Source organism: Podarcis cretensis (genome assembly GCF_951804945.1).
Source record: "Podarcis cretensis genome assembly, chromosome: 10".
Taxonomy (NCBI): domain Eukaryota; kingdom Metazoa; phylum Chordata; class Lepidosauria; order Squamata; family Lacertidae; genus Podarcis; species Podarcis cretensis.
In genome coordinates, this window is record NC_137179.1 from 36,953,443 (window position 1) to 36,980,057 (window position 26,615).

General features: G+C 40.0%; 1 protein-coding gene across 1 annotated transcript in view; it reads left to right on the top strand.

Annotated features, from left to right (window-relative positions):
- FGD6 (FYVE, RhoGEF and PH domain containing 6) overlaps window positions 1-26,296 on the top strand; it is a 51,813-nt gene extending 25,517 nt beyond the window's left edge. Inside the window, exons 6-21 of the mRNA XM_079991875.1 lie at window positions 1,866-2,017; window positions 3,141-3,297; window positions 5,277-5,364; window positions 9,188-9,238; window positions 10,393-10,451; window positions 11,325-11,396; window positions 12,484-12,552; window positions 13,587-13,670; window positions 15,094-15,173; window positions 15,805-15,907; window positions 17,092-17,238; window positions 17,957-18,059; window positions 18,721-18,851; window positions 21,458-21,586; window positions 22,020-22,168; window positions 23,150-26,296. Of these exons, the coding sequence (XP_079848001.1) occupies window positions 1,866-2,017; window positions 3,141-3,297; window positions 5,277-5,364; window positions 9,188-9,238; window positions 10,393-10,451; window positions 11,325-11,396; window positions 12,484-12,552; window positions 13,587-13,670; window positions 15,094-15,173; window positions 15,805-15,907; window positions 17,092-17,238; window positions 17,957-18,059; window positions 18,721-18,851; window positions 21,458-21,586; window positions 22,020-22,168; window positions 23,150-23,186 (1,611 nt within the window). The 3' untranslated portion in view covers window positions 23,187-26,296. The remainder of the gene's footprint in view (window positions 1-1,865; window positions 2,018-3,140; window positions 3,298-5,276; window positions 5,365-9,187; window positions 9,239-10,392; window positions 10,452-11,324; window positions 11,397-12,483; window positions 12,553-13,586; window positions 13,671-15,093; window positions 15,174-15,804; window positions 15,908-17,091; window positions 17,239-17,956; window positions 18,060-18,720; window positions 18,852-21,457; window positions 21,587-22,019; window positions 22,169-23,149) is intronic.
- The last annotated feature ends 319 nt before the right edge of the window (window positions 26,297-26,615 follow it).

Genomic DNA, 26,615 nt, shown 5'->3' on the forward strand with positions numbered 1-26,615 from the left:
GCATGTTAGAACCTGAAGTGACTAGGCAGCGGCTTCTGAAGATGGACAGATGTACTTTTTATATTAAAGAATGAAGAGGGAAACGTCTTCAGTGCAAAGTGTTGCACTGCTGGAAGCCTGTAACGAATTTTGCTTGGTTACTTTGTAAGCAGCTGCTTGTAAAAGCTGAGAAAAATTCAGTGTGTGGCTTTCCTCAGCAAGGCAATGCAATGGTGGGGTAATCTGTATCTGTTGATTTGCTGCTTGTCTTGAAGCTCTAAAAGGCACCAGACCTCTCTGCTAAGAAAGACAGTAAGCTGCAGTATGCGCTTCAGAAATGTGATGAATAATTTTCTCATCTCTGGTACAGCACAAACAATTGAATTTTCTGCCTTGCCTGCTCCTATTACAAGATAGTTTTACTCCATCCTTTTGTGGGAGAAAGATCGCATTATGTGCTGCACTAGGTTCAAGAGTTTTGGATCACTGGACCTGCAGTTGCTCAGGCAGAACGTTTTGCTTTTCCACATAGCATGAAGCATACATCTGTTCTTGTTTTCTTTTAAGGGCGGAATGTATCAGATCAATAGGGAGAAGGAGTAATTAGTTGCAAGTTTTAAGCCAAAAAGAGCTAGACCTCACAATTATTAGCCTTTGACTGTCCTAGATTCATGAATAAATGCATTCAGGATTGGGTCGCAACATAGGTCTGGCTTGTGCAAGTTAAGAGTACACACATTCCCAGCATATTTTTCCTCTTATGTTTTTAAAAGTGTTCCCTGTTAAATGTTATGCATCTTACGCTTTGCTTAAAGTTCTCTGGAGCTCCTGTGTTCCATCTGGGTTCGATTAGCTATAGTAATTCCTCAGCTTATTTCTCTGTGTGAAGGCAGTGTTTGAAGGTCACCCCCGGGATGTAAAAAGGCTAGTTAAGTTTTGTGTCGCCAGTTGGCTTACAACATACAAAAACACAGCATTTCCATATGAATGAGGCCATCTGTTTCCACTGAAACCTTGTGCAGCTGAGTCTCCAATACCAAGTCCTCAAGTCCTCTAATCTTAATAGGGGTTGTGAGGAAAGGAAAGTGCTGACCAGTGTTCACCCACCCCCACACACGTTGCAAAACAGCTGTGCGTGCATTTACATAATTGCATTGCCTTGTTTAGATTTGTACATTTCTCCTTATTGCACTGTTTACATAAAGTATTGCTTGGCTGGTAAAGATGAACTGAACCCACACAGTGGGTAGGTTAAGTATGTAAGGCGATGGGGTGTTTGATCTTCCCCTTACCCCACAAAATAAAAGACAGAGAAATTCAGAAAAGAGCACGTTTTTGAGTATTTGGCTCCATATGCAGCCACTTCGAACTGCAATGTCTTCCGCTTCCCATAAAGTGTCCTGGGAGCTATAATTTAAGGAGTTCAGAATTGTTAGGAGACACCCATTCCCCTCAGACAGACACAATTGCCAGTGACTTAACAATCAATTCCACTTCCTGGGGAACTCTGGGAATTGTAGCTATTTGAGGAGAATAAGGGTCTCCTAAGAACTTTCAGCACCTTTGACAAAATACAGTCAAACAGCTTTCCATTCTATTAGATCAGAAAGAGAAATGGATTGTGGCTAGGTATGGTATTTTCTAGGCAAATTTTCTCCAGAAGTTGTACCTATTTTCTCCAGTAAGCTTAAGCTGTGCCTGAACTTCCCTTCTTTTCCAAAGCACAGAAGTGAGAGTATCTGACCTTGGACTGCATATCTGGTCCTGGGGAATGTGGCCAAATAGGCCTTCTGCATGTATACAAGGGAAATAGTGTGACCTATATTAGTTGCTTGGAGACCAGATTTTCAGAGGCTCTTTGTGTGCCTGTGTTTGTACCCTAACAGGATTTCCGGGATTCAGTAGCACATGCTTCCAGGCAACTTGGAAAGCCAGTCATTGAAGACAGGATCCTGAACCAGATCCTGTACTACCTACCTCAACTGTATGAGCTTAATCGGGACCTCCTGAGAGAACTCGAAGAGCGGCTGTCCCACTGGTAACTACATAGTCAGAGCACAGATTCCTGCTTACTTATTGGTTAGAATATTGGGATATTCAGGCTTCTAGTAATGTGTGCTGTTTTTAGACCACAAAGTTGAATTACGAATATATGATGTTGCAATGCTGCTATTTTTGAACTGAGATTTTCCCTGGATATGTGTGTGTGTGTGTGTGTGTGTTTATGTACTCACATATATTAGTAGTTTGCAGCTAGATTGGCTATTAGGGTCAAAGGTACTAAGTTCCTTTCCCTCTTCATCTTTACTTTCTATGACCAAATCACTCCTGACTAAATGAGCCTTTTTTAATGTCATTTGACCCTGCTTGGCTGTGTTTGCTATTTTTGCCATAGGCTATTTGGGTGATTGGGGCTGAGCCAGGTCAGGACTATGACATGGGAGGAGGAAGGCTTTAACTATTTGTTCCACCATACTCCTAGTCAAGCCTCCTGCTGCCATTTGGCTGCTAATTGCAGTGGGAAAATAGCAGCCATTGGTACCAATGGGTGCTTTCCTCCCACTTTGAATAGCAGGCATCCCCCCACATCTGGATCAGGGCTGTGGCAGAAAGGGTTAAAGCTCCGCCTACCCCAAATGTCTATATGTGAAAACTCTCTTTCTCTCAAGGCCAAGCAACATTAATAGCATCGTGTTTTGTTAGGGCCTGAGTTCTGCTAGGCAGTGTAGCAAGGATGGAAAAGGAGATGGAAGAAAATCTGAATTTTTGTCATACCTTTTGTTCTTATGAAGCCAAGTCAGATAAATCTTGATTAGGCTTACAAGGGCCCCTCTTTTTACCTTGAAGGGTATATATGAAGAAGTGAGGCTTGTCCAATGGCCAGGTTTAGCTCAAAGGCTACTAGCTGCCCCCTTCTGATTTAGATGCCCGTTTCAATAGCAGTCCTCTGGAACATGTTGTTAAATTGCAAACACTTTCATTCTTAACAAATGAAAGGGACTGAGCAGGGGGTCGCAGAGGAGGCCTGGGGGTGGGCACTGTTTTCCCAGGATGGAGGTTGAGGTCCTTGTGTAGAAGGAATAGAAAGAGGGAGAAATATGCCCCCTCCGTCATGCATTCTTCAGGTTTAAGTTCTAATTGTCCATGGTGTTAAATTCTAGGATTGACCACCAGCGAATTGCTGATATATTTTTGAAAAAAGGACCATACCTAAAGATGTATTCAACGTACATCAAAGAATTTGATAGGAATGTAGCTCTCCTAGATGAGCAATGCAAGAAGAACCCTGGGTTTGCTGCTGTTGTTCGAGACTTTGAGGTAATGGAACCTTTTATCAATGGTGTCAGATGATACATTCCATCTTTTGACTTTAGTTTTCTCTAAGGCCTGGTTTGTACAATGCCAGAATACAAAATGCACGCACATGTCTCTTGTTGGATATAGTGTACATATTTTTTTCACTTTTGGTCCCTTTTTAAAATGCATGTGAGCAGAGATTCTACACATCCCCCATAGTAGCTTGGATCTTTTTTAAAGGATCAAGAAGCAAGCGATAAGAATAACATCTGGTAAGCAACACATGTACATCGTATTTGGGCATAATATGTAACTGGAAATAAGTAAACATTCTCTTTACGATTACTGTATAACCAAAGTTCTGCAAGGGAAGTACAGCAGAGCAAATGACTGGAAATTTAAAACACCCAAGTCAGAATTCTAACTGAAACATTCATTCTTAAAAGCACTGATTCTTCAAAGATACAATATCATGAAGAGTGTCTTGGAATCTCTTTGTGAGCAAAAGATTTTGTTTGCCATATTGTAGTTTACAAAATGTATCTAGTTCTGTTGACAGATTTATAAAACCTATACATTTAATGAATTGGCAGAACCTGATATGGAAAGCAACAATCGAAACTGATATATATTTTATTTTATTTTATGAAGTTTGATGACCGTGGACTTACAGCTAGCAAGGAGGTTTGCATCAGATGCAATTTGGCAGCAGCATTCTTTGTCTGTTCTCTCATCCAGTGAAATGTATAACTGAGGTTAAGAAAATAAATGTAAACAAGAAAGGAAATAATATTTTCTCTATTAGTGAGGCTCTCATCAGCCCTGTACAAGTCTTCTGTCCGCAATAAATGACTTTTTCAGGCCATTTGAACTGAATGGAATGTTAGAAGCTGGTCAAGCCTCTTGGCTGAGTCTCTTTCCATTTGAGATTCAGTCTTCTGCCAAAATGCAAATCCAAAGCATCGTGCTGCCATGTTTCCTTAGTTATTGCTTGTTGAGTCTATAACATATGTTGATCTGAGGCACCATGCGTTCATCTAAATTAGTCCTCAGATTTGTAAAGTCAGAAAATCCTTATTTTCTACCACACTTTGCTGCTGCTTGTCTGCTTTGTATGTGGTGCTAAAGTAGCAACAATTATACTTTGCTCATATGGGGGTATAGAGGAAATGATCAGAATGGTGAAGCTGTTGGTGTCATAGCATGCTGACATGTTGGCTAAATTCTACATCTATATAAATGTGAGCCAGCCTAAAGTCTTCTGTTGGTTGCTTGTAGGGTGAGCATTTGGGGCTTTTTAGTTTAAAGAAAAGGCAAATAAAAGGGGACATGATTGAAGTGTGTAAAAGTATGCATGGTATTGAGAAACTGCGTAGAGAAACATTTTTATCCCTCATAATCAGGGCCCCAGAGTAAGACCTTTGGAGACCCTAAGCACTTAAAAGATTTTGGTGCCCCCATATAGATCTAATTCAAAATATTGTTTCATTTAATGGCTAATTCAGCCCTGCTCTTAATACTAGAACTCGGGGACATCTAATGAAACTTAAATGCTGGAAGATTCAGTACAGTCAAAAGGAAATACTTACGTTGCCCCTTCCAACTCTACAATTCTATGATTCTGTGATTCACAAACACATCATTAAACCATGGAATTAACTCCCATGAGAGGCAGTGATGTCCACCAATTAGACGACTTTAAAAGAGGATTAGACAAATTCCTGGAGAATAGGGCTATCAGTGGCTACCAGATAACTATACTCTACCTCCACTATATGCTTCTGAATACCAGTTGCTGGACTAGATGAGCCACTGGCTTCATCAAAACTTCTTTCTGCAAAGGCAAAACCACAATTGAATAACAGCCCATTTTTTAAAGAAAGAAAGAAAAAACCAATACAGCTTGCAGACAGTAGCAAGAGTAAACTATTTGGTCTGGTTCAGGCAAGTTGTTTTAAAAGAATGTTAAGTTTCAAAATCCTGGGTGTTTTCTTTTTCAGATGAGCTCCCGCTGCGCGAACTTGGCACTGAAGCACTATTTGCTTAAGCCAGTTCAGAGGATTCCCCAGTACAGGCTGCTTTTGACAGGTAAGAGCTAAAAGCCAATGCTCTACAGGTAGCAAACCTCAATTCACTAAGAATATTTTTACCTGAATTCAAATGCGCGGAAAAATTATTGTACAGAGAAATTCTTCTGCAGTGGATAAAAATGCAAAGGAAGAGCACAGCTGATTCTTTTTCGTCTTCTGCTGAATAAATGTTGATGGTGATAAGCATCAGGGCTATGATGTTATGCTATGTTTCCACAGCTGTTCATTCTGGTTCTGCTGTTCAGGGTAGAACAGTATTGATTTCAAAAGGGAAAGGGAAGCTCTGAAAACTGATATAATATAAATATTTTTCTTATACCAAGTGTTGATCCATGCATATTCTCTTATTTTGGTCATGTTGTTATAGATTTAGCTATAGTTAAAAAAACAAATCCATACTCTACTACTCCTTTGTAAAATTGACTTTCCTTTTTTCCCCTATTGCCATAAGGCAATATAAAAACATTTATTAGGATATATTCCCTATAGAGCATGGCAGGACTTCTGTGTAAACACACATATCATGGCACTGTAACAGAATCCTTGCTCTTTGATGTTGAGAGTAGTCTATGGATTCTGCATAGTCCCACCTTCCCACCTTGGCTCCTTTCTGCTGTTTCCTTACCAGTCTGTGGGAACTTCAGCCGTCTATGGACCTCTAATATGTCTCACTGGTCATGCCCTGAACATATAATCCCTTTACTATGAATCTACACAAAAGTTGCTTTGAAATTTCCTGAATTGATGGTCACTACATGCGACCGTACACATTAGCGTTGCCACGAACCCGAAAGTGCCATGAAAAGGGTCAAAAATGGCCCTAAAAGAGTGTGAAAACAGCAAACATGTTCAAAAACAGAGTGTAGCAGAAATATCAGGTTTATTGCTAAAGATGCAGAGAACATGATTTATGCTGAGTTAGTGAATTCCACATTATTGAGACTTCCTCACTCTATTTTCTTTTTCTTGTGTAGTGTAAGTGCTTTGGCAAGTCAGGAGCTGTAAATGTTGGGTTTGACATTATTGCTCTTGGGCTTTGAGAAAGACCGTATAACAAAATGAAGAAGAAACTAATTTTACAACCTGTCTTCTGCGGGTCTTCTGAGCATCATTTCTGTTAAGAAGCTCCTCAGCTGAATCCTCAAATATAGGACTCAATGAATAGTCAAGAGTGCTAATTACTCTGATGTAGAAAAGGGATGTGCACACCAATTTGCTATACATAATATAGCTTGTTACATAAAATATACTTTCTCTAAAACACTTCTATACGTATTGGGTTAGAGCCATTGCCCTTCCACAAAGAAAAAGACCCCTTCATTTATGAGATACAGGAGACGCACTCTCCAGAAGAAGCAATTTTTGATTCCCCAGTTCCCCTGCAGCTCATAGCACTATTTCCCATAGTCTTCTGGAGGGTCCACTAACCCTCTGGAACAGCTTTTCTGGAGCACAGGAGACTACAAGTGAGAAGGAGAAATAAACAAACATCACCTTTTCATGCCCACTTCCTGCAGCAGGTAACATAGATCAAAAACCTTGCACATGCAGGATCTTGAGTTGAGCTCTGGAATGCCCTAGCTTAACTTAATTCCTGACAGACTGAATTCCAGGAGCAAAACACAGCAAAATGAGTAGGCCTTCCTCTGACTCAAGAGTGTAGTCATTTCTTTCCCTTCCGCCTGTTTATTCATATCCATTTGGCCTTCCTCACCTTTATCCTATAAACTATTATTATTTGTTGCATCCCTCTCTAGGGCTTGTCTGTTTGCCAGAAAAATATCCACTGCTTTGCTTTTCTCAGCTGCTGTATAAATAGTAAGAGTTCTTTCACTGCTGCTTAAGACTCTGCAAAAATGCTGTGTTTGCCTAGAAATTACCGTGTGGAATTTTGTCCCCCATGTTGTCATTGTGAAAAAATCCAAGTCTGTAACGTAAACTTATAGTTAGTGCTTGAGGTTGAAGAAGAGCAGTGCTAATTACTGTACTGTAAACTCAGAAAACCACTGGGGAATAATCACCACTTCTGTGTGAGAGATCTGCATGAACACGCAGTCAGAAAGATCAGCCAGACTGCTGCTGTTCATCATCCCCGACTGGCAGAGAAGTTATTGAAGGGGTGGTGGCTGGAGTACAGCTTGCTCACTCTCAGAGGATGGTCTGAGGTCACATGATGCAGCCACCTTGCAAAAAAAGCTAAGCAGGTCTAGGTCCCCTCCAAGCTTCTATCATGAGGAGTATAGCATCTAGATCAAGGGAAGTAACAGTGCCACTGTATTCTGCTCTGGTCAGACCTCACCTGGAGTACTGTGTCCAGTTCTGGGCACCACAGTTCAAGAAGGACACTGACAAACTGGAACGTGTCCAGAGGAAGCAACCAAAATGGTCAAAGGCCTGGAAACGATGCCTTATGAGGAACGGCTAAGGGAGCTGGGCATGTTTAGCCTGGAGAAGAGGAGGTTAAGGGGTGATATGATAGCCATGTTCAAATATATAAAAGGATGTCACATAGAGGAGGGAGAAAGGTTGTTTTCTGCTGCTCCAGAGAAGCGGACACGGAGCAATGGTTCCAAACCACAGGAAAAAAGATTCCACCTAAACATTAGGAAGAACTTCCTGACAGTAAGAGCTGTTCGACAGTGGAATTTGCTGCCAAGGAGTTGGTGGAGTCTCCTTCTTTGGAGGTCTTTAAGCAGAGGCTTGACAACCATATGTCAGGAGTGCTCTGATGGTGTTTCCTGCTTGGCAGGGGGTTGGACTCGATGGCCCTTGTGGTCTCTTCCAAATCTATGATTCTATGAGATCCACAATGGAAATAATGGTGCATCATAAGTGCAGTACAGTGGTACCTTGGGTTACAGACACTTCAGGTTACAGACTCCGCTAACCCAGAAATAGTACCTCGGGTTAAGAACTTTGCTTCAGGATGAGAACAGAAATCGTGCGGCGGCGCCAGCACAGTGGCAGCGGAAGGCCTCATTAGCTAAAGTGGTACCTCAGGTTAAGAATGGACCTCCAGAACAAATTAAGTTCTTAACCCGAGGTACCACTGTAAATAAATCACCTTTTGTGTGTGTTAGCAATCCCTCAGAGGTAAAAGGCTGTCCAGTCTGCCCATTCAGTCACAATCTACTTGTGTCTCCTGCCACCCATTTTAGAAGCTTAACAGCACTGCACTTGCCTGGCTGTGTTTCAGTCTGACCCCTCCCCCAATCTATTCTTTCTTACCAAGATGCTTGCTGCCTTCTGGGGGGGGGGGAGTAGAGAGCAAGCACCATATTTATGCTGCCTTTATGTTTAAAAAAATCATAAACCATATAACAAAAAATAGATCAGGGGGCACTATACATATGCATTTTAAACCTACAAATATAACATGAAACCTAAGCAACAATGCGATGGAACTAAGGGGAATAAAATTATTCAATCATCTCAAAGCGTCGTAATTTAAAATGCCTGGCATACAGAAATATTCTAACATGGCACCAGAAATAATACAGTGTTGGTGCTCAGTATGCCTTCCTTGGGAAGGCATTTCAATGTTTCAAGAAGCACCAGGGAGAAGATCCTCTCCTTAATATATGCATAAGGCACTTCTAGAAATACCGTGAACCAGTGCTTAAACCACGTGCATTCAGAGTACATTTCAGCTACATTAAACATGTTTAAGTCCCTTTGAAATCAGTGAGTGTGAGGACTTTTTGTAAATGTGCAAACCTTTTCGGAGACGTAATAATCTTATAGCTCAACTGGGCCACCTAGAGGTTCATTGTAATAACTTCATCCAGTTCTCTTCCTTAATAACATTTCTCTTTCCACAGATTATTTAAAGAACCTCTTAGAAGATTCGGCTGACTTCAGAGATACTCAGGGTAATTGCTTTTATAGTAGTTAGTCCATAGTTTAATGAAAAAAACAATCTTCTTGAATTTATGGGTGTGTGTCGTTTCATTGGTGGCACAGCCACAACAAGGCTGGATCCAGAGTTTCTGCAAGGGAGAAAGTTTCACTTTCAGGTTTCTTGGGTTACACTTCTCTTGCAGTGCCCTGCATGTTTGCTCTTAGGATTGGGGCGCATCCTCTGAACAGCGGGAAAGATGGCATAGGAAGCTCCCAGGGTGAGGAAATTGCCAGAGATTTCCTTGCTTCACTTCCAGTCATGTTTGATTGATTAATTAATTAATTAATTATACCCTGCCCATCTGGCTGGGTTGCCCCATCCACTCTAGGCATCTTCCAACGTGTATAAAAACACGTTTTTTATCGGTAAGCACCACTGGTTCAGGAATCCATGAAGGTCAGAAATAACTTCTACAAGGCCAGTGCTAATGCTCTGTGTTATATTTGCTGGCTTATTTAAGGCTACAGAGGTTCCTGATATAAAAACACTGAGGGATCATGGGGTATGAACTCTTCTGTGTCAGGGGGCAAAGGCCATATTATGTTTGACTGCAGACCTTCCTCAGGCCTAATGTAGCCTGATAGCTTTTAGTTGCCTCTGTTGAGAAGATAAGCTTCTTACTCTCACAGTTGGGAGGTTTAAAATCTCACGCATTCTTTCCTATTTTCCTCATGTTTGTTGATGCTGTGGAAATGTATCCCCCCCACACCAACTACTGTTTTAAGATTTATTCCAGTGTCCTTAGCTTTTCAGGAATCATTTTCAGATATAACAACTTTAGAAAACATACCCAAAAAAATTACCTTCCCCAACCCTCCCTGTTGAGCACAGTAGTGTCATTTATTATTATACAGATGTTTCCAAATTAAATGAAGGTGTCTTGCCATGTCCCCATGAGTAGTGAGTGGTCGATAATCATGTTTCTTTGTTAATGTATATGAAATAAATCTAAACCATATTGCATAAAAAAATTCTGTTCTTGTATTTTCCCCTTGATCTTGAACTTTGTTGGTCAACTTTTACATTAAGTGTGGAAATACAAGGTCCTTTCCATTAAACTTAGGTGTCTTTAATACTGACACATACTGTAGTCAATGCTGAAATACATTTTGTTTTGTTTTCAAGATGCTCTTGCTGTTGTGATAGAAGTGGCTAACCATGCTAATGACATCATGAAACAGGGAGTAAGTATCTCAGTTATGGAATAATGATGGTGATAATGGTGATAATAATTATGATTATAAATATTATTTATCTATTAATCTCTTCCCATGAGGCTTCCTGTAGTGATTTATGATATAATATTAACATATATAAAAGCCACATATATAAGAAAAATCAAATGAATAACATATAAATTTTAAAGCATATATATTATATCATCCATTTAAAAGAACAGCCCATATGAAAAATCAGTTCAAATACTATACAGACAAAAACTGGGATAAAGACTTCCATTTTGAAGGCTTTTTGAAAGGACAGTTTAATATGGTTTTCAGCAGCTTTGTGGGGTTTTATTTCTCTGTCTGTCTGTCTGTCACTCTGTATTTTGCCATTTTACTTTAGCTGTATACTAGTAAGCCCAACCTTGTGGATATCAGTTTAAACCATGACACATTTGTGTTGCCTGGAAAGCTCATAGATCTCTAGATAGAAGACATGATTATACATGACTTTAATGGGTCACTTGAAGCAACTTCAGTTTCTTTACAAATGAGAAACAAGGGAGGTAACATGGAACTTTTTACTGTTATGGGCAGTGTGTGTTAAATTGTGGAGGCCTGTGTGTAGAGCTAACCCTGCAGTTTTTGGCCCTAAGGCTTAAATCTCCTGTGTTCAGCTCCTTTAATTCAGCAAATATTACTTTTCGGATTTGTGTAGTTTTTTTCGTACTGGTACACATCATAGAATATGGAAGTGTGTTTGACTTCAACACTTCTAGAGCCAATTAGAGTGAGCAACCTGTGTGGCTCCCTGGTGTTCACAGAGGATTCTTCCGCCATGGAACTTTTCATCAGTTTGTTTACAATAACTTTATTTATGCTTCCACCCTCTAGGACAACTTTCAGAAACTTATGCAAATACAGTACAGCTTAAACGGTCATCATGAGATTGTACAGCCAGGGAGGGTAAGTTCACCAACAAGCAAACAGTAGGTTGCGAAAAGCAAACAAACCTTAGTGTGTGAAAACTACTTTTATGGCCCATTTATAGGTTTTAGTTCTAAAAGGGAAAAGGAAGATCTGGGGTTTCTTTTTCTTTGTTTCATCAGTCACCTCCATCTGTGACAGTAACTCTTGCCTCTGCAAAGGCAAAGGTGCTAATTCCTGTGATGGGAATAAGACAAACAAAGGTTTGTGCCACTTCTGTAGCCCATTAGTCTAGTTTGTAGTGCACTGTGGGGGTCTGCTTAGACCAGTGATGGCCAAACTTGGCCCTCCAGCTGTTTTGGGACTACAATTCCCATCATCCCTGACCACTGATAGCTAGGGATGATGGGAGTTGTAGTCCCAAAACAGCTGGAGGGCCAAGTTTGGCCATCACTGGCTTAGACCAACCTTGCTCAACCTGGTGCTGTGCAGATATTTTGTACTACCAACTCCTATCATGTTGGCTGACTGATGGGAATTATATTTCCATATGTCTGGAGGACACTAGGCTGGAAAAGTCTAGCTTAGGCCAACCAACCAAACATTTGTCCATAAGAGCAAACTCCTAGGGGCTGAGGTCCCTTTCGCTTCCCCAATAAAATATTTGAGGGGACCCCCCCAAAAAAAACATTGATGGGTATTGTCATACAAATGGTGTGTGTGCATCAAGTCATGTAATTGATTAGGTGGGGCGGGGCTTACCTTCTCCCCGCCCCCCCAATATTTTATTCAAGTTGGCACCCCATATTTGCCCAGGCCACATTGCCATACTGCCTCTGGGCAGAATGAATAGGTCCCATTCCCACATGACTTACAAAAGCAGCATCCTGGCCTCACAGACTACTTCTAGTACTATTAGTAGCTGTTCCTTTCCTAGCAATCCCACCATCTCCCTTTTAGCAGTGCCCTTTCCTGTCTCTGCAGTATTGCTCTGTTGTCTTATTGGGCTCTTGACTAGTATGTACTTAATACTATGTTTGAAAATGGAACAGCTCTCGCACTCTCCTTGGGAGAGTTTTATACTCCTAGCAACTGACTAAATTTATTTGCTTGCTTGAATGCCCAGGTCTTTTTGAAAGAAGGAACGTTGATGAAACTGTCCAGGAAGGTTATGCAGCCACGAATGTTTTTTTTGGTAAGATGCCATGGATGTTTTTACATACCTAATGCTAGAGTGATTTCATAATGGTGCAGTCTGTCCCCACTGCAATTTCAAAAACAAAAGCTAGCAACTCCAGTTAATGGTTTTGAATAATTTATATTTCAGTTTATACCATCATTGTCTCCTTTTCACAGTGGTTTTATGAATAAAGCATCTTTTCTCTCTTGCTTGGTGGTTTTTATGTAGCATTTATTTTTGAAAAATGTTCTGCTCTAAGTCTGAGGTTCTTTTTCAGATGCATCAGGGTCTTTGATCAAATACAATCAAGGCAACTATTTAGCATTTAGCTATACTTGTAAATTTTTTTTTAATCTATCCTAGAATAATGTTATTAAAATGATTCTTTGCTTATCAAGGAAACAAGGACATACTGCAAAAGCAAGTTTCTAATATTTAAATTGCCAGATCTGAATTTGATTAAGCTTCATGCATTCAACATCACTTGGGTGAACTTTGCAAGAAAAAATAATAATGGTTGTTGTTGTTGTTAATGTTAATGATGATAAATGGTCCCAGTGAATTTTGGCCACAGCGTGGCTTCCTCTGCATGGAACTTAATGAAATCCTTGTGCTGAGTAGCCTACACATGGGGACCTGAGGAGAAAAAGGTCACAGGATGTTCCTAACAGAGAGAACAAACTTGGGTCACCCCTTGCCTGGCTACAGAATATTGTTATGGGCCCAGCATAGCCTGGGGACGGGGACAGCCTGTCCTGCTTCACCACCTAAGGTGGAAGGGGAATGGGCCCCCTGCCAATCCCACCACTTCTGTCATCATCAAATGCACACACTGAAAGGGGGACATTCTGCAAGGCCTTGCTACTTGTCTTTTCTGCCCCAGGGGCAGGAAAAACCAAAACAATGGGGGAACAAAGAAGGCAGAAAGAGGGCAGAGATGGTCTTTTGCACCTTGCTCTGTGTCGGAGGAAGTTGATATGTGAAACATACAAAAGTCCCTATATGTTACATGTAATTTCAGTTACTTTTTAAAAATATTTATATTGCAGTTTAATGATGCTCTGCTGTATACAACTCCCGTACAGTCTGGAATGTATAAACTCAACAACATGCTGTCACTGGCTGGAATGAAAGTGAGTAGATAAAATTTCTTCTCTAACATGTTTTTGTCACTCACAGCTTGAACGCCTGCCCAGACATTTAATGTGTGCTAAGATATACTATAATGCTGATAAAGAGTACAGTCTTTCATTTACTGATAGCCTTTTGTGCTTCTTAACTTGCTTGAGAGCCAGTGTAGTGTAGTTGTTAAGAGTGGTAGTCTCGTAACCTGGGGAACCGGGTTCGCGTCTCCGCTCCTCCACATGCAGCTGCTGGGTGACCTTGTGCCAGTCGCACTTCTTTGAAGTCTCTCAGCCCCACTCACCTCCCAGAGTGTTTGTTGTGGGGGAGGAAGGGAAAGGAGAATGTTAGCCGCTTTGAGACTCCTTAAAGGGAGTGAAAGGCGGGATATCAAATCCAAACTCCTCCTCCTCCTCCTCCTCCTCCTCCTCCTCCTCCTCCTCCTCCTCCTCCTCTTCTTCTTCTTCTTCTTCTTCTTCTTCTTCTTCTTCTTCTTCTTGTTATGTGTATCTTTCCCTGCTTCACTAATAGTCCCAGGGTACATTCATAGATAAAAAAATGTAACATCAAGTTGAAAATATACAATCTCATAAAACTGTATTAGTTTGTGATCAAAACAATTTAAAACAGTATTCAGTTGAAGGAAGATACCTTATCTTTGTACAATACAGTTCACCACAGTCCCCCGCCCTTCCCCAAAGGCTATGCCAACAAAAGACATACTGTGCAAGATCTGTCTTTGAGGAAAGAGCACTCCACAACCTGGGAAGGGGAGCACTGCAGAATAGGCCCCCTCTCATGCTATTGCTCTGAGAAAAAATGGCCTGATTTACATGTTACATTAAGCCAAGCTATGTCTTAGCATAGCACAGACTCCCAGGGAGGAGATCATGACCACTTTGCCTCTCTGCAGTAATTTTGCTGCTGTACCATGCTGAATTTAGCCATGGCTTGGCATGTTGTTTGAACGCAGGCTTGTGGTTTAAATCCCTCCAGACTAACCATGAGCAGTAGCCGAGGATTGTTGTTGGTTTATGGCTCATGGCTACTCTGGAGAGACCAGAACTACGAGCCCAGATATGGATGGCATGCTAAAGTGAAGGACTGAGGAGGAGTGAATCTGCCACGATCTCTTCACTGGGAGTTGGTACCTTCACTCTTAGGCATGTTTCAGCTTACTGTGATGTGCGAACCAGGCCAGATATTTTCATCGTTCCAATATCTGGGTTTCCCAGATTAAAAGCTATTTTTTTCTCCTGCAAATGTTACTCCTTTTGTGTGTGTGTTGAAATTGTCTTCTGCTTCTAATTTCTGAAACTACTGTACTGGTTTGTTACGCCTTTTTCCTTTGCTAAGCCTTTTGAGATGGCAGGTTGACAGAACGTTTGTTTTTCTTGTTTTACAACTGGATTATTCATTCTTTTTCCTTCCTAGGTTAGAAAGCCAACCCATGAAGCTTACCAGAATGAACTGAACATAGAAAGTGTAGAGCGATCTTTCATCCTGTCAGCAAGGTATGCCTTTAGGCACAACATTATGTGTATTTTGATAACAAAGTATTGCTTAGTGCTTTCTCCTCAATATTTATTGGGTAGTTAAATGTTGAGATAAAAGGATAAGCTGCTTAGTTATGTTGGGTGTGAGAAAGTTGCTTTACAATCAGCTACTAGACCATGTTCAATGTCTTGTTGTTAACATATAAAGCCTTAAACAACTTGGGACCTGGTTACCTGAAAGACCACCTGCCCTTAAAGAGATGTGTAAGATCACATAGATCAACTGGGAAATTTTTACTTTACAGCACCCTACAGAATGTCATAGAGTGGTGACCTGAAAACGGGCATTTTCTGCTGTTTCCCTGTAATATGGAACGCCGTGCTCTCTGCCATACATGAAGTAGCGACCATCAAAACTTTTTGCCCAGGCTTTCCCTGTCCCAAGAGATTGGACCCTGCTTTATGTATTTGAATCTCCTGTATTTTGTTTGATTCGCTTTTATGTTTCTCTGTTTATATTGCTATTTTATTGATTTTACATTATGTTTTTGTTTTAATGATACATTACTTGGTTGTTAGACTGTAACATTAAGTGGTATATAAATGCTTTTAAATAAACAAATTGTCGTATGTGTTTTACCCCCAACAGTTCTGCCACGGAAAGAGATGAGTGGTTAGAAGCCATCTCCAGGTCAATCGAAGAATATACAAAGAAAAGAATCACTTTTAACCCCAGTAAAAGTATTGAAGAGGTATGTCCAAATTGTTCTGGTCCAAACTGTTGCTTGTACACACTGTATGGCAGTGATGGTGATTTGGGTCCATAGACCTGTTATGCATGCCAAAGGCACAAGTGTTTAACGCCAGGAGAAAAGGCCGGTTGTTTGTCTTGTGTTGATAACTGTTACATAGCTAGTGTGTTACTGGAGAATGATTTTTCAGTAGTACAATAGGAGAAACATCTTAACAGTAAGAACACTTCAACTGTGGAATCAATTACCTAGTAGAGTGATCGTTTGATGAAGGCCTTGTGGGCTATCAGAGTCCAACTTGATACTTGACCCAGGAAATCCAGAACTAGGGCATAGCCAACAGATAATCTCCAGCATAAAGACCTCCAGTGAAGGAGAGACCATTACTTTACCAGGTACTTGGTCCCATTGTTGAACTACTCTTACTGTAAGTTTTAAGAAAAATAATAGGGGCGGGGAACCTCTGACCTGCAAGCCTAGTAAGGCCCAACAAGGGCTGTGATTTGGCCTGCAGGCCATTTTCTCCAAATTGAACTCACCTGTAATGTCAGGTGTGGGGCAGGTAAGGATGTAGCTACAAAAGAACAACCAGGAGCTTAAAATGAGCTCCTGATTGTTCCTTTGCATGTGTGGCTCACTGATGGCTCCAGTCATCTCAATGGCACTGTGAGCCCCATTGGGACCAACTGCATGAAGGAGTTCTCTGTCAGGAACTCCCTTGTGCAGCAGAAAGGGCTTGCTGTCAGCAAAGCCCACTTTGCCCATTTGCTGGTGCGATTTGGAATCAGCCTTCACCTGCAAATGGACATTTTTTCTCTCTCTACAGTGTCCTGCCCTGCTGGTAGGTTTTAGTTCCCCACCAGATGCTTGATAGTAAAGTAACAAATTAAAACATTTGTTAAAACATGCTCCTCTTGGGGGAGTTTTCTGCAGTTGAATCTCAAATATATGCAATAGGCCCAAATGATCTCCTCCCTCTATGCCTCCTTGATGAAAGCTTTCTGTCCCCTTCCCTCCCCACACCCCCAAATTCACACTGAAGTCTGCTAAAAATAATTCAGTTCAATTTCATCACCTGGTGAAGAGTTGTAATATGTACAGCACTAGTTAGAAAACTAGAACATCATGGTGGTTGTTTCTTTAAATCTGTAATCATGTGAGATTTTCTTTCCTCTTTCCCTTAGGCAGACCCAGAAAAAGAGACCGAAGATAGTCCTATAGGGTCAAAGGCACCAATCTGGATTCCTGATACTAGAGCTACCATGTGTATGATCTGTACTAGTGAGTTCACACTCACATGGAGAAGACACCATTGCAGAGCATGTGGGAAGGTTGGAAACATTTCACGGCCTTATTAATCAAAATATTCATTGGTTGGACTTGACTGCTCTGCAGCCTGTTAAGGAAATGTTGCAGTTTTGATAAGATCACACTGCAGTGCATTCAGTGAGCCGGGGAAACTTTCCTATCAGTCAAGCCACAATTTTGGCTTTTCAGTCTAGGGGGGAAAGCAAGTAACGGGGGGGGGGACATGATAGAGATGTGCAAAATGATGTATTATGTGGGGGAAGTGGATACAGAAACATTTTTCTCCCTCTTTCATAATACCAGAATCTGAATGAAGCGGAATGTTAGAAGATTCAGGACAGAGGATATAAAAACTGGTTTTCATACAATGCATGGAATTTGCTTCCTCAAGATGTAATGGTGTCCAGAAACTCTGATGGCTTTAAAACAGGATTAGAAAGAAATCAAAGAGGATAAGTGCTATGACTGTCTGCTTGTCAGGGTGGCTATACATTGCTTCCCATATTGAAGGTGACACGCCTTTGAATACCAGTTGTTGGGGAGCCTGAGTGAGGATATTGTATAGGCATCTGCTTGACCACTGTGGAGAAAGGATGCTGAACTAGATGGGTCATTGGCCTGGTCCAGCAGGACTCTAATAGGAAAGCTCTCTGATTGTTTTGAACCACATATCTTAATCATCTTAAAATGTAAACTAGAGATGTGTGGTGTGTGTACTTCATGTTTCTTTTTCTTTTCCAGATAATCTGTCAAGCTTGTTCATCAAATAAGCATGGGCTAGACTATATGAAACATCACTCTGCAAGAGTATGTGACCATTGCTTTAATGAGTTACAAAAACAGGGTAAGGTAAAAACTTTGTCTAAACCAGCTTTTCAATTTTTGATGCTTCTGTTTTTGCTACAAACATATTTTAAGGGCATGTAAACCCGCTAGGTTGGAGCTGTCTTCATTTCAGCATGGCTTGTAGTGGCACAATTTTTTGAGGATTAAATAGAACAGAATCAAATTCCCAAAAGAGAATAATAATGCAACATCGTTTTAGTTTTAAACAATGTGGTTCTCCAGATGAAAATATACTTCTCAGATTAAATATCCTTTCCTGCTTTGCTCATGTTTTACATAAGTGCATGGATTAACTCGCATTGCACTTTACAGTTGATTTAATATGGATGGCAGTGTTAGTAAAAGCTTACATCCATTTTGCAGCAGTTTTGCAAGAGAATATTGTTTTAATCATCACCCCCAAATACTGTACTTGTCCACCATCATGCTGTGTTCAGAAGGCAGGCTTGTTCACTGAAAAGGGGACCATAGGTTTAAGCACATTCAAAACTGCAATATAATTGCTCTCATATGTACAAATAGTATGTGAGAAACTAGAATGACAATAATCTCAGGGTGGGCTGATGGTGTGCACTTAAAACTTGCAATTTGTGAAGAAATTCACTTTAAATTGAGGTTTCCATTTGTATGAAGTACAAAAGTAACTGTTTCCATTTCAGATAAGCTGAACACACCTCCTAAAAATGGTTCCCCAGTAAATCACAGAACTCCGTCTAGCACCTTATCCACTGTGTTGCACAGTATCCCATCTGGAAGAAAGCAGAAAAAGATCCCAGCTGCTCTTAAGGAAGTATGTGTTACATAGTCTAAGTATGAAATTATCTGTTTTTATTAACGGCGTCATTGCTAATCTTTAGTTAAATGCTTTTAGAAGGGATATCTATTTGAGTGGGGCATCTTACTTTTTTTAGTATAGACTTATAGTAGGACAGATAGTTGAAATATATTTAGTCAGGTGTGGTTGAAGATTAATTAGCACTGTGCTGCTCTCTTGGTGCAACCCATTGCTGCTATCAAATCTCCTTCTCTGCCCCAGATATTTTATTGCCCTGTGTTACCTGTCTCCAATTCCTTCCATGGCTAGGGAATTTGAATTGTGGGAAGCATGGTGGAATAAAACCTTCCTCCCTCTTACCTCTTATTATGGGACCAAGTACATGACTTGTTAGATTTAAGCCAGGTACAAACCAGGGATCCCAACGCTAATGTTTAACTTTCAGAGTTAAACTAAACTTTGCAAAAATTCTTCTGGGCACATAGATGGGAGAGATGACTATGTGAGGTCTTTGGTTTAGTATGTAGAAACCTGACCATTATATTTCTTGTGCTTCTTGCAATTGGTCAAATACCAGTGATTTGCACAAACATTTCTATTTTGGTCACCAGGTTAAAAGAGTGGGAAGGGCTGTCCTTCGTACCTTCCTCTCTACTTGCTTCAACATTCTTGGGCAAAGTACTTGTGCTCCAGTAGGCCACATATGTTATTGCAGACTTCCATTTATACAGTTGTATTAATATTCTACTGCACCATGTGGGAAGTGAATAGTCACAACGCAGCATTCCCAAAGTGAAAGAGAGAAATAGAGTCTGTTAGAAGGAGGAGACTGTTCAGGAGACTCATAGAAGAGTTATAGAAAGAGATGGCAGAGATGGGGGGAGGCTTCCACAACGCTGGGTATGATTTTTGTGAACGTATGTTCATGCAATATCAAAATTTAAAAATGACTGGATAATTATTTGTTAAGCTGCAAAAAGGAAAATATATTTATGCATATGAATTGCTGTTCTGTCCCATTTCAGTTGAATATTTACGGTGCTCATATTTAGCATGGTAGTATGCTATTTCTTTGCATATACTGATGCAGAGCATTCGCAGAATCTCAATTAGGCAACCTTTCCCCCCTTGTCTGCTTCCCAAAGAAACATCATACAGCCTGAGGAATTTCATGAAACAAATTATTTATGTAGCTTAATTGTGTCCATATACCAGCTGTTGCTGTAGGAAACCTTTTAGCACCCCCTGTTGTTTGGAGTTACTTTAATTCTTGATGTATTCTCTGTGTGTATTGCACATGCACGTTCCCTGGATGTTACATGCAGTACCTTCAATATGCTGCCTTGATAGATTGTTGACACAGAAAAGTGCAGTGTGCAGTTTGGCCCATATCTCTCTCTAGGGATGCTGTCTTACTGCCAATTGATTTTTAATGTTAAAGGCATCTCTTTCTGGAAAAGTGGTGAATTTATTTAGAATACCTTTTAGCTTTATTACCCTTTATAGCTATGTCCTATTGAAAATAGTGTTGGGTGCTTTTATCCATACTGTTCACAATGAACTGTACTTGAAGCTGCAGTTAGGAATTTTAAAAGGTGTGTATAAATCCTCTCTCTACAGTTTGCATTAAAATTATCATTATAGGGTAAAATCTAGGAAGATGCATCTAATGGAAAATATTAACTAGAACAACTTTCTTTTATAGCACTTTCTGTCAGGGGATACACCTGGCATGCCTTGCAGTCACTCGCATTGTTCTGATTTGAGACTAACAACCCTTAATGTCCCAGCTACTCATTCTAATCTAACCCAGTCATCCTTACCTTTTAATAGTCACTGGAATCATCTTGTGGTAGCCTTAGGCTACTAAAAATTTATTACTCATCTTTCTGAAGAACAGTGAAAATGAAAAATTGAGACAATTTTATGGTTTGGAATCCCCCTTGGGACGTAACAGACACCTATTGTAGGAAAGCCACTCTCATATTTTGGAGAGAATATCTGTGGTCTGGATTGTGGGAGTAGAAGAATATCTGCAATACGTTTTACATTGCTTCACCTTAGCACGTGCTCAGCATATGGAACATATAGCATGCTCAGAGAACATTGTATACCGCCTTCCATTTCAAGGAAATGTCTCCTCTTCCTCCAACTCTTTCATTAACTAACTCCTAGTTTGTACTGAGATTCTTGATCATATTTATTGCTATATTTCAAGGAGAAATGAGTTCAAGGTTGTTTCCAATGCTAGCCCTGCTCAGAGTAGGCCCAATGAAGTTAATTTATATGACTAAATTAGGTTCATTAATTTCAATAGATCTATTTTGAGTAGAACTTCAATTCTGCTTTGAAATGAGTGCTGAAAGGATTATAACCAATCCTGGAAAACACAGCACGAGTTACCAGTGCCTAGCAACTTACTGTGAGAGCTCAGGTTTTCTCAGCTGGAAATTGTGGCATATCCTTAGCATCATGGATGTTATTTCAGGCCTTTTTAGCAGGATTATAATAAAGATATTGATACCAACATTTCCGATTAGATGAAGAATGTTGGTATAATCAAAACATTATTTGTTCAGTCTCATGCACTCTTACGAGTACCATGTTTGTTCTAATTTCAGGTATCTGCAAATACAGAAGATTCTTCAATGAGTGGCTATTTATACAGATCAAAGGGCAGCAAAAAACCATGGAAACACCTGTGGTTTGTGATAAAAAATAAAGTGCTCTACACGTATGCTGCTAGTGAGGTGAGAAATCAGATCTCACAAGTTAATGTAGAACATTGCATGGTTGAATGAGTGGGATGCTGGGAGTCTAAAGGCCTGCTCAGACATGGGGGCTTTCAGAAAATCACTGAAAATAGTGGCTGGTGTGATGGGGCAGAGCTGCACTCCCAAAACTGGTGGTGCTATAGCTTGCTTGGGTGGAGGCAGAGTCGAGACTCTGTAGACACACTGGTCAGAGCACTGGATTGGTTCTGCTGCTGTATCCACTGCCTGTTCCTCCCCTCTGATTAAATAGACAAAATGAGATACAAATGGTGTTGAAATCACATAAGGAAACCTTAAGATCCATCCCATCTGGTGCTGCGTTGATATTGCATGAAACACTTTTTTGTACGCTATTGACACCTCAGATTATTTTGCAAAATGGTTACAGTAGTTTTCTTTGTAAAATTAGGATGTGGCTGCATTGGAGAGCCAGCCTTTATTGGGATTTACAGTTGCTGAAGTCAAAGATGAATACTCGGAATCTAAACTTTTCCATTTGCTGCACAAGAATACTTTATTTTATATATTCAAAACGGATGACCCCCATTCAGCACAAAAGTAAGTGAGCTTTTTTTTTTTTTTTTAAATGCTAATTAAAAAATCTCATGATTATTTTCAAAGTTTTATTAGGGAATTTATAACTATACAGTTTTGTAGAAGTATATACAGGTATGATTGATTTGTCCATTTCAGTCAGAAGAGGTTCCTCAAGTTCCCATACAAAGTCTCTGCCGCCCTCACAAACTGCAGAAAATTAGGGAAAGGATTAAAATGCCCCATCCTTGCACTAGGCTTTTGTAGAAAGAACAAGCAGAAACTTGCTGGCTCTGCAAAGTGCAGAAGAATGAGAGAGAAAACTATGTATTTCTCCCTAGACCCATACATTGAATATCAGCAAGCTGTATGCTGGTTCAAGACTGGATACTGCTCAAAATATACTTTCATTCTAATCTCATGGTTCTTTGCAGTTTTCATTCATGATTTTGAAAGCTATTCAATAGTGTCTGTATATACCATACTTTTCCGTGTATAAGACTGTTAAGTTGTGGGTGAACATATCAGACGACACAGCGATTCTTCAAACAGCTCTTGTTTATTCAGAGGCCAGAACAGAACTGAGCTGAAGGGCTCAGTCAGCCTGCTTATGTAGAGCTCCAGTACACATAATTGTAACAACTTTCTAAAACTAGCCAATCACTGAACGTCACTTTCGATCCCTTATTTGCATAACTATCTACAGTATCCCCCTGCTGGCCCAGGGTGAGAACTTCCGTACATAACCAAGACTATGTTTTTTTACTCTAAAATAAGGTTCAAAATTGGGGTTCGTCTTATACACGGATAGTATCTCCCCCCATTTTCTTAAATCGGAGTCCCCCAAAATAGGGGGCATCTTATACATGGGGGCATCTTATAGACGGAAAAATACGGTACTTTATAAATATTGTGACAAATTGAGTTGAAAGTTTTCAATTATACAAGCTCTGGAAACCATTCTGTTTGCTCAAAATATAGTAAATGCTTTTCCTTTTCAAACAGGTGGATAGAAGCTTTTCAAGAAGCCACAATATTGTAGCATGCTTGCTTTGTTACTTAAAGGAAAGAAAGTCCGATGACAAAGTCAATACTATGGTTCTGTTTATTGAAGAGTCACCAGATTTTACAAGCATCAACCTAAACAAAGCTGGATTGTTCACTGGCGTTAACGTCTTTGTTGAGGAGTAATAATTTTTAAAGAAATGTGTATACTTGTCTTTTTGTCATACAAAAAGTGTTATTTATTAAAAACTTTGTCACTGTTTTACTTAATGGTCAGAATCATTTCTGAGATTCACATTGAATTCCAAAGTGTCCTTGACCTTAGGGAATTTTTGTTTGTTGAAAAGTTGTAGCAGGCTGTTGCTCCTTGGTTTGTCATGGGCAAAATTTCAGGCTTCCTGTTCATTTTGCTTTTGGAAAGTTTAAGGAGCAAGGCCTTTCAGCAGGCTCTCTCAGGCCTCTGCTTATGCTTATTTTTAATCTGTGATAATTTGACTGAAATGCTGTCCAGTCTTTCTCAGTGCAAGGTAGATTAATAGTTTCTGAGCCCTTTCTAAGTATACATATAGAAAGATTCGTGAACATGTAACACTTCCATATGTGCACTTAAACTAAATTACTTCCATCGATCATATGCTGTTCTCGGCTGACTCCAGAATAGCACAATGAAACGATGAGTCTGTGTATTCAATTTCACTTCAAAGAGGGCCTGTTAATATCCACTTGCAAAAGTTGCCTGTTAATTCCCCCCGCCCTTGTTTTTAAAGGAAAGCTGAATGGATTATTATTCTACCTGCCCATGCAACATTACACCACAGATGGTATCAAATCATAAATACCAAAGTGATTTTAAAATTAATATTCATTGTATTTTCATGAAGTGTGAATTAGGTCATTCAAGCAGGAAAAAGCTTTTTTTCAGCATGAGAACTTTTCCTTGACACATGCTTCCCCACAGAAATGTAGAATATGATAGCTAAGGGCTTAACAGGGGTTTTTTAAATTTTCTGTACTATTTTAACACAAGCTGAAACTGGAATTCTAGTATCAAGAATGCACAATATTTGGGGGGAATAACATTGACAAGGAATGTCATTCTAGTTTTCATTCACAATTTGATCTGCTGGACACGTCAAAAATTCTTTCTATTGTATTTTTTATATTAGCAAACTTACTTAAAATGAAAGCACTCAATTAGTAATTTTATATTTATTTAATATTTGGAAAATGTGTGTATATAATAATTGAAACTAGTACTACTATAATGTAGGACAAGTCAGGGAAATAGTATTTAGAACATTAGGAAGGTGGGTAATTATGCAATTCTTGTATCTACGCTGAAAATATCCTGGTGGACAATAGGATACTTTGGTGTTCACCAAGTTGCTTGTTCACATCATTGTTCTTAATTATTTTTACAACGTGGAAGAAGAATAAAGTATCTGTTGAGTTTTTTGTTTGCTTCTAGTACAAGGGTGGTTGTATCAAAAGCATCACTAACAGAAAAATTGCCTTGTTGCCAAAGATGAGCATATGGTCCCAAAGATTTTGCTTTATCTTTGGGAATGTGTATTTTTTATTTTTAAATATATTGGCTGGCCTATGTGGGATAAAAAATAACTGATTTCATGTTAGTAGGTGTCTGTTTTCAATGGGAAAATTCAAAACAGAGGAACTACTTCCGTATTAAAATGGTTTCTTAACTGAGGAGCTATTCTGTATAGTCCAGCTTTCCCCAGCTGGTGCCTTTCAGCTGTTGTTGGACTACAGCTTCCATGATCCTTGACCATGCTGGCTGGGACTAATGGAAATTAGGAGTCCAGCAACATCTGGAGTGCACGGGTTGAAGGCTGGTACACTCTGCTCCCGCCCCACAGTCCCAATTTGTCTTGAACCATGTACAGAGTGTGCTATACACTACATTTTTTGCTCAACAGTGAACCCCAAGGTGATTGCCTAAGAGTTCTTAATAAGTAGGAAGAATGATAGCAAAATACCAAGGAGTTTGCTAGTATAGGAATTTCGCCTAAAGCAGAAGTGGGAAGCCACTTTTAGCTCAAGGGATGGAATCCCAAAATGGCCAACTTTCTGCAGGTCTTATTGACAGCTGGGTGGGGCCACCCAAGTGCCAATTACCTGGCATATCACACCAGTTGATATGAAATATTGAGAGCACACTTTAAAGTAGTATTCATCAACCTTGGGTCCCCAGATGTTGTTGGACTACAATACGCATAACCTCTGACCGTTGGCTAAGTTTGCCAGTCCAACAGCACCCAAGGTTGAATAATACTGCTCTAAAGCTTGAGTGTACTCCCAGTTCCTCCTTCACAGCCATGCCCTGATTTTGAGCCTTTTTTCTGAAAAAGGCACTGTGTTCAAAAAGCACTGAAGTCAAGTGTGACTACAAAGGAAGAATTGGGAGCACACTTGGAGACCTGAGGCTGATATGAGTTGTAGCCCCAAACAGCTGGATGGCACTAGGTTGGCAGAGGCTGCTCCTGAGTATTTGAAAAGAGATGTAAGACTGCAAATACCACTACCATTATGAACCAAGTAACTAGCAATATGCGGTTGCAATCTAGGCAGCCCCTTGAGTCTTGTGTGAGGGTGCTGGGCCTTTTCACTCTTCCCCCTGCTCTTAATAGAAGCATCTTGGTGCTGAATCTGGAAACATTTTGAAGTATAGTTCAGAAATGGCTTGGTCAGTAGAGCTGCCATTAGCGGGAAGGGAGAAATGAATCAAAAGATGTTCTGTGTGCAATGTTGTTGCAAGATGACCTTCTGGGTTCTGATTTACTTAATTACTACTGCTGTGGTCTGGTTTAGAGGGAGTTGATATAGTTATAGTGATTTACTCCTTGTCAAGTAGATGCTATAGAATAGAGCAAGCAATATTGTTTCCAATTAAGTGTCTGCAAAAAAGGAATGTGGTATGTTTATGTAATCCCTTAACAATTTAAGAAATATGCTTAACAGGTTTCAGTGGTCTCAAGTGTAGAAGTGTCACAGAATGTAAGAGGCACTTACAGTTTTGTTTCAACTACTGTTCTATAATTTTTCAAGTGCTCTTATAGATTGTACTGACAATAACTGAATGAACAGATCCTTTCATGTTGCAAATTAAAACAACTGAAAGTAATCAGACATATGTAGTTACGTTTTTATCAAAATAAATTTGAAGTGTCTCCCTTGCCCAGTGGCAAATGAGTAAAAGCAGAGTCTCCTGAATATAATAAACACTGTGTGTGTGTTGATAAAATATTACACTAACCTGCTTCCCAAAATATTCTGGCCACTAAATTTGGATTTGACAGCCATATGGCTGACAATGTTTCTCTGTCCCCTGTGCATTTCTTTCCGAAGAAACCTAGCTTGGGTCCTGTAATGAGATGCCTGCAAATCAGTCACAGTTATGGAGTTTGTGTGTATTTTAAAATAAAACAGAGATGTGCTATACCTGGGT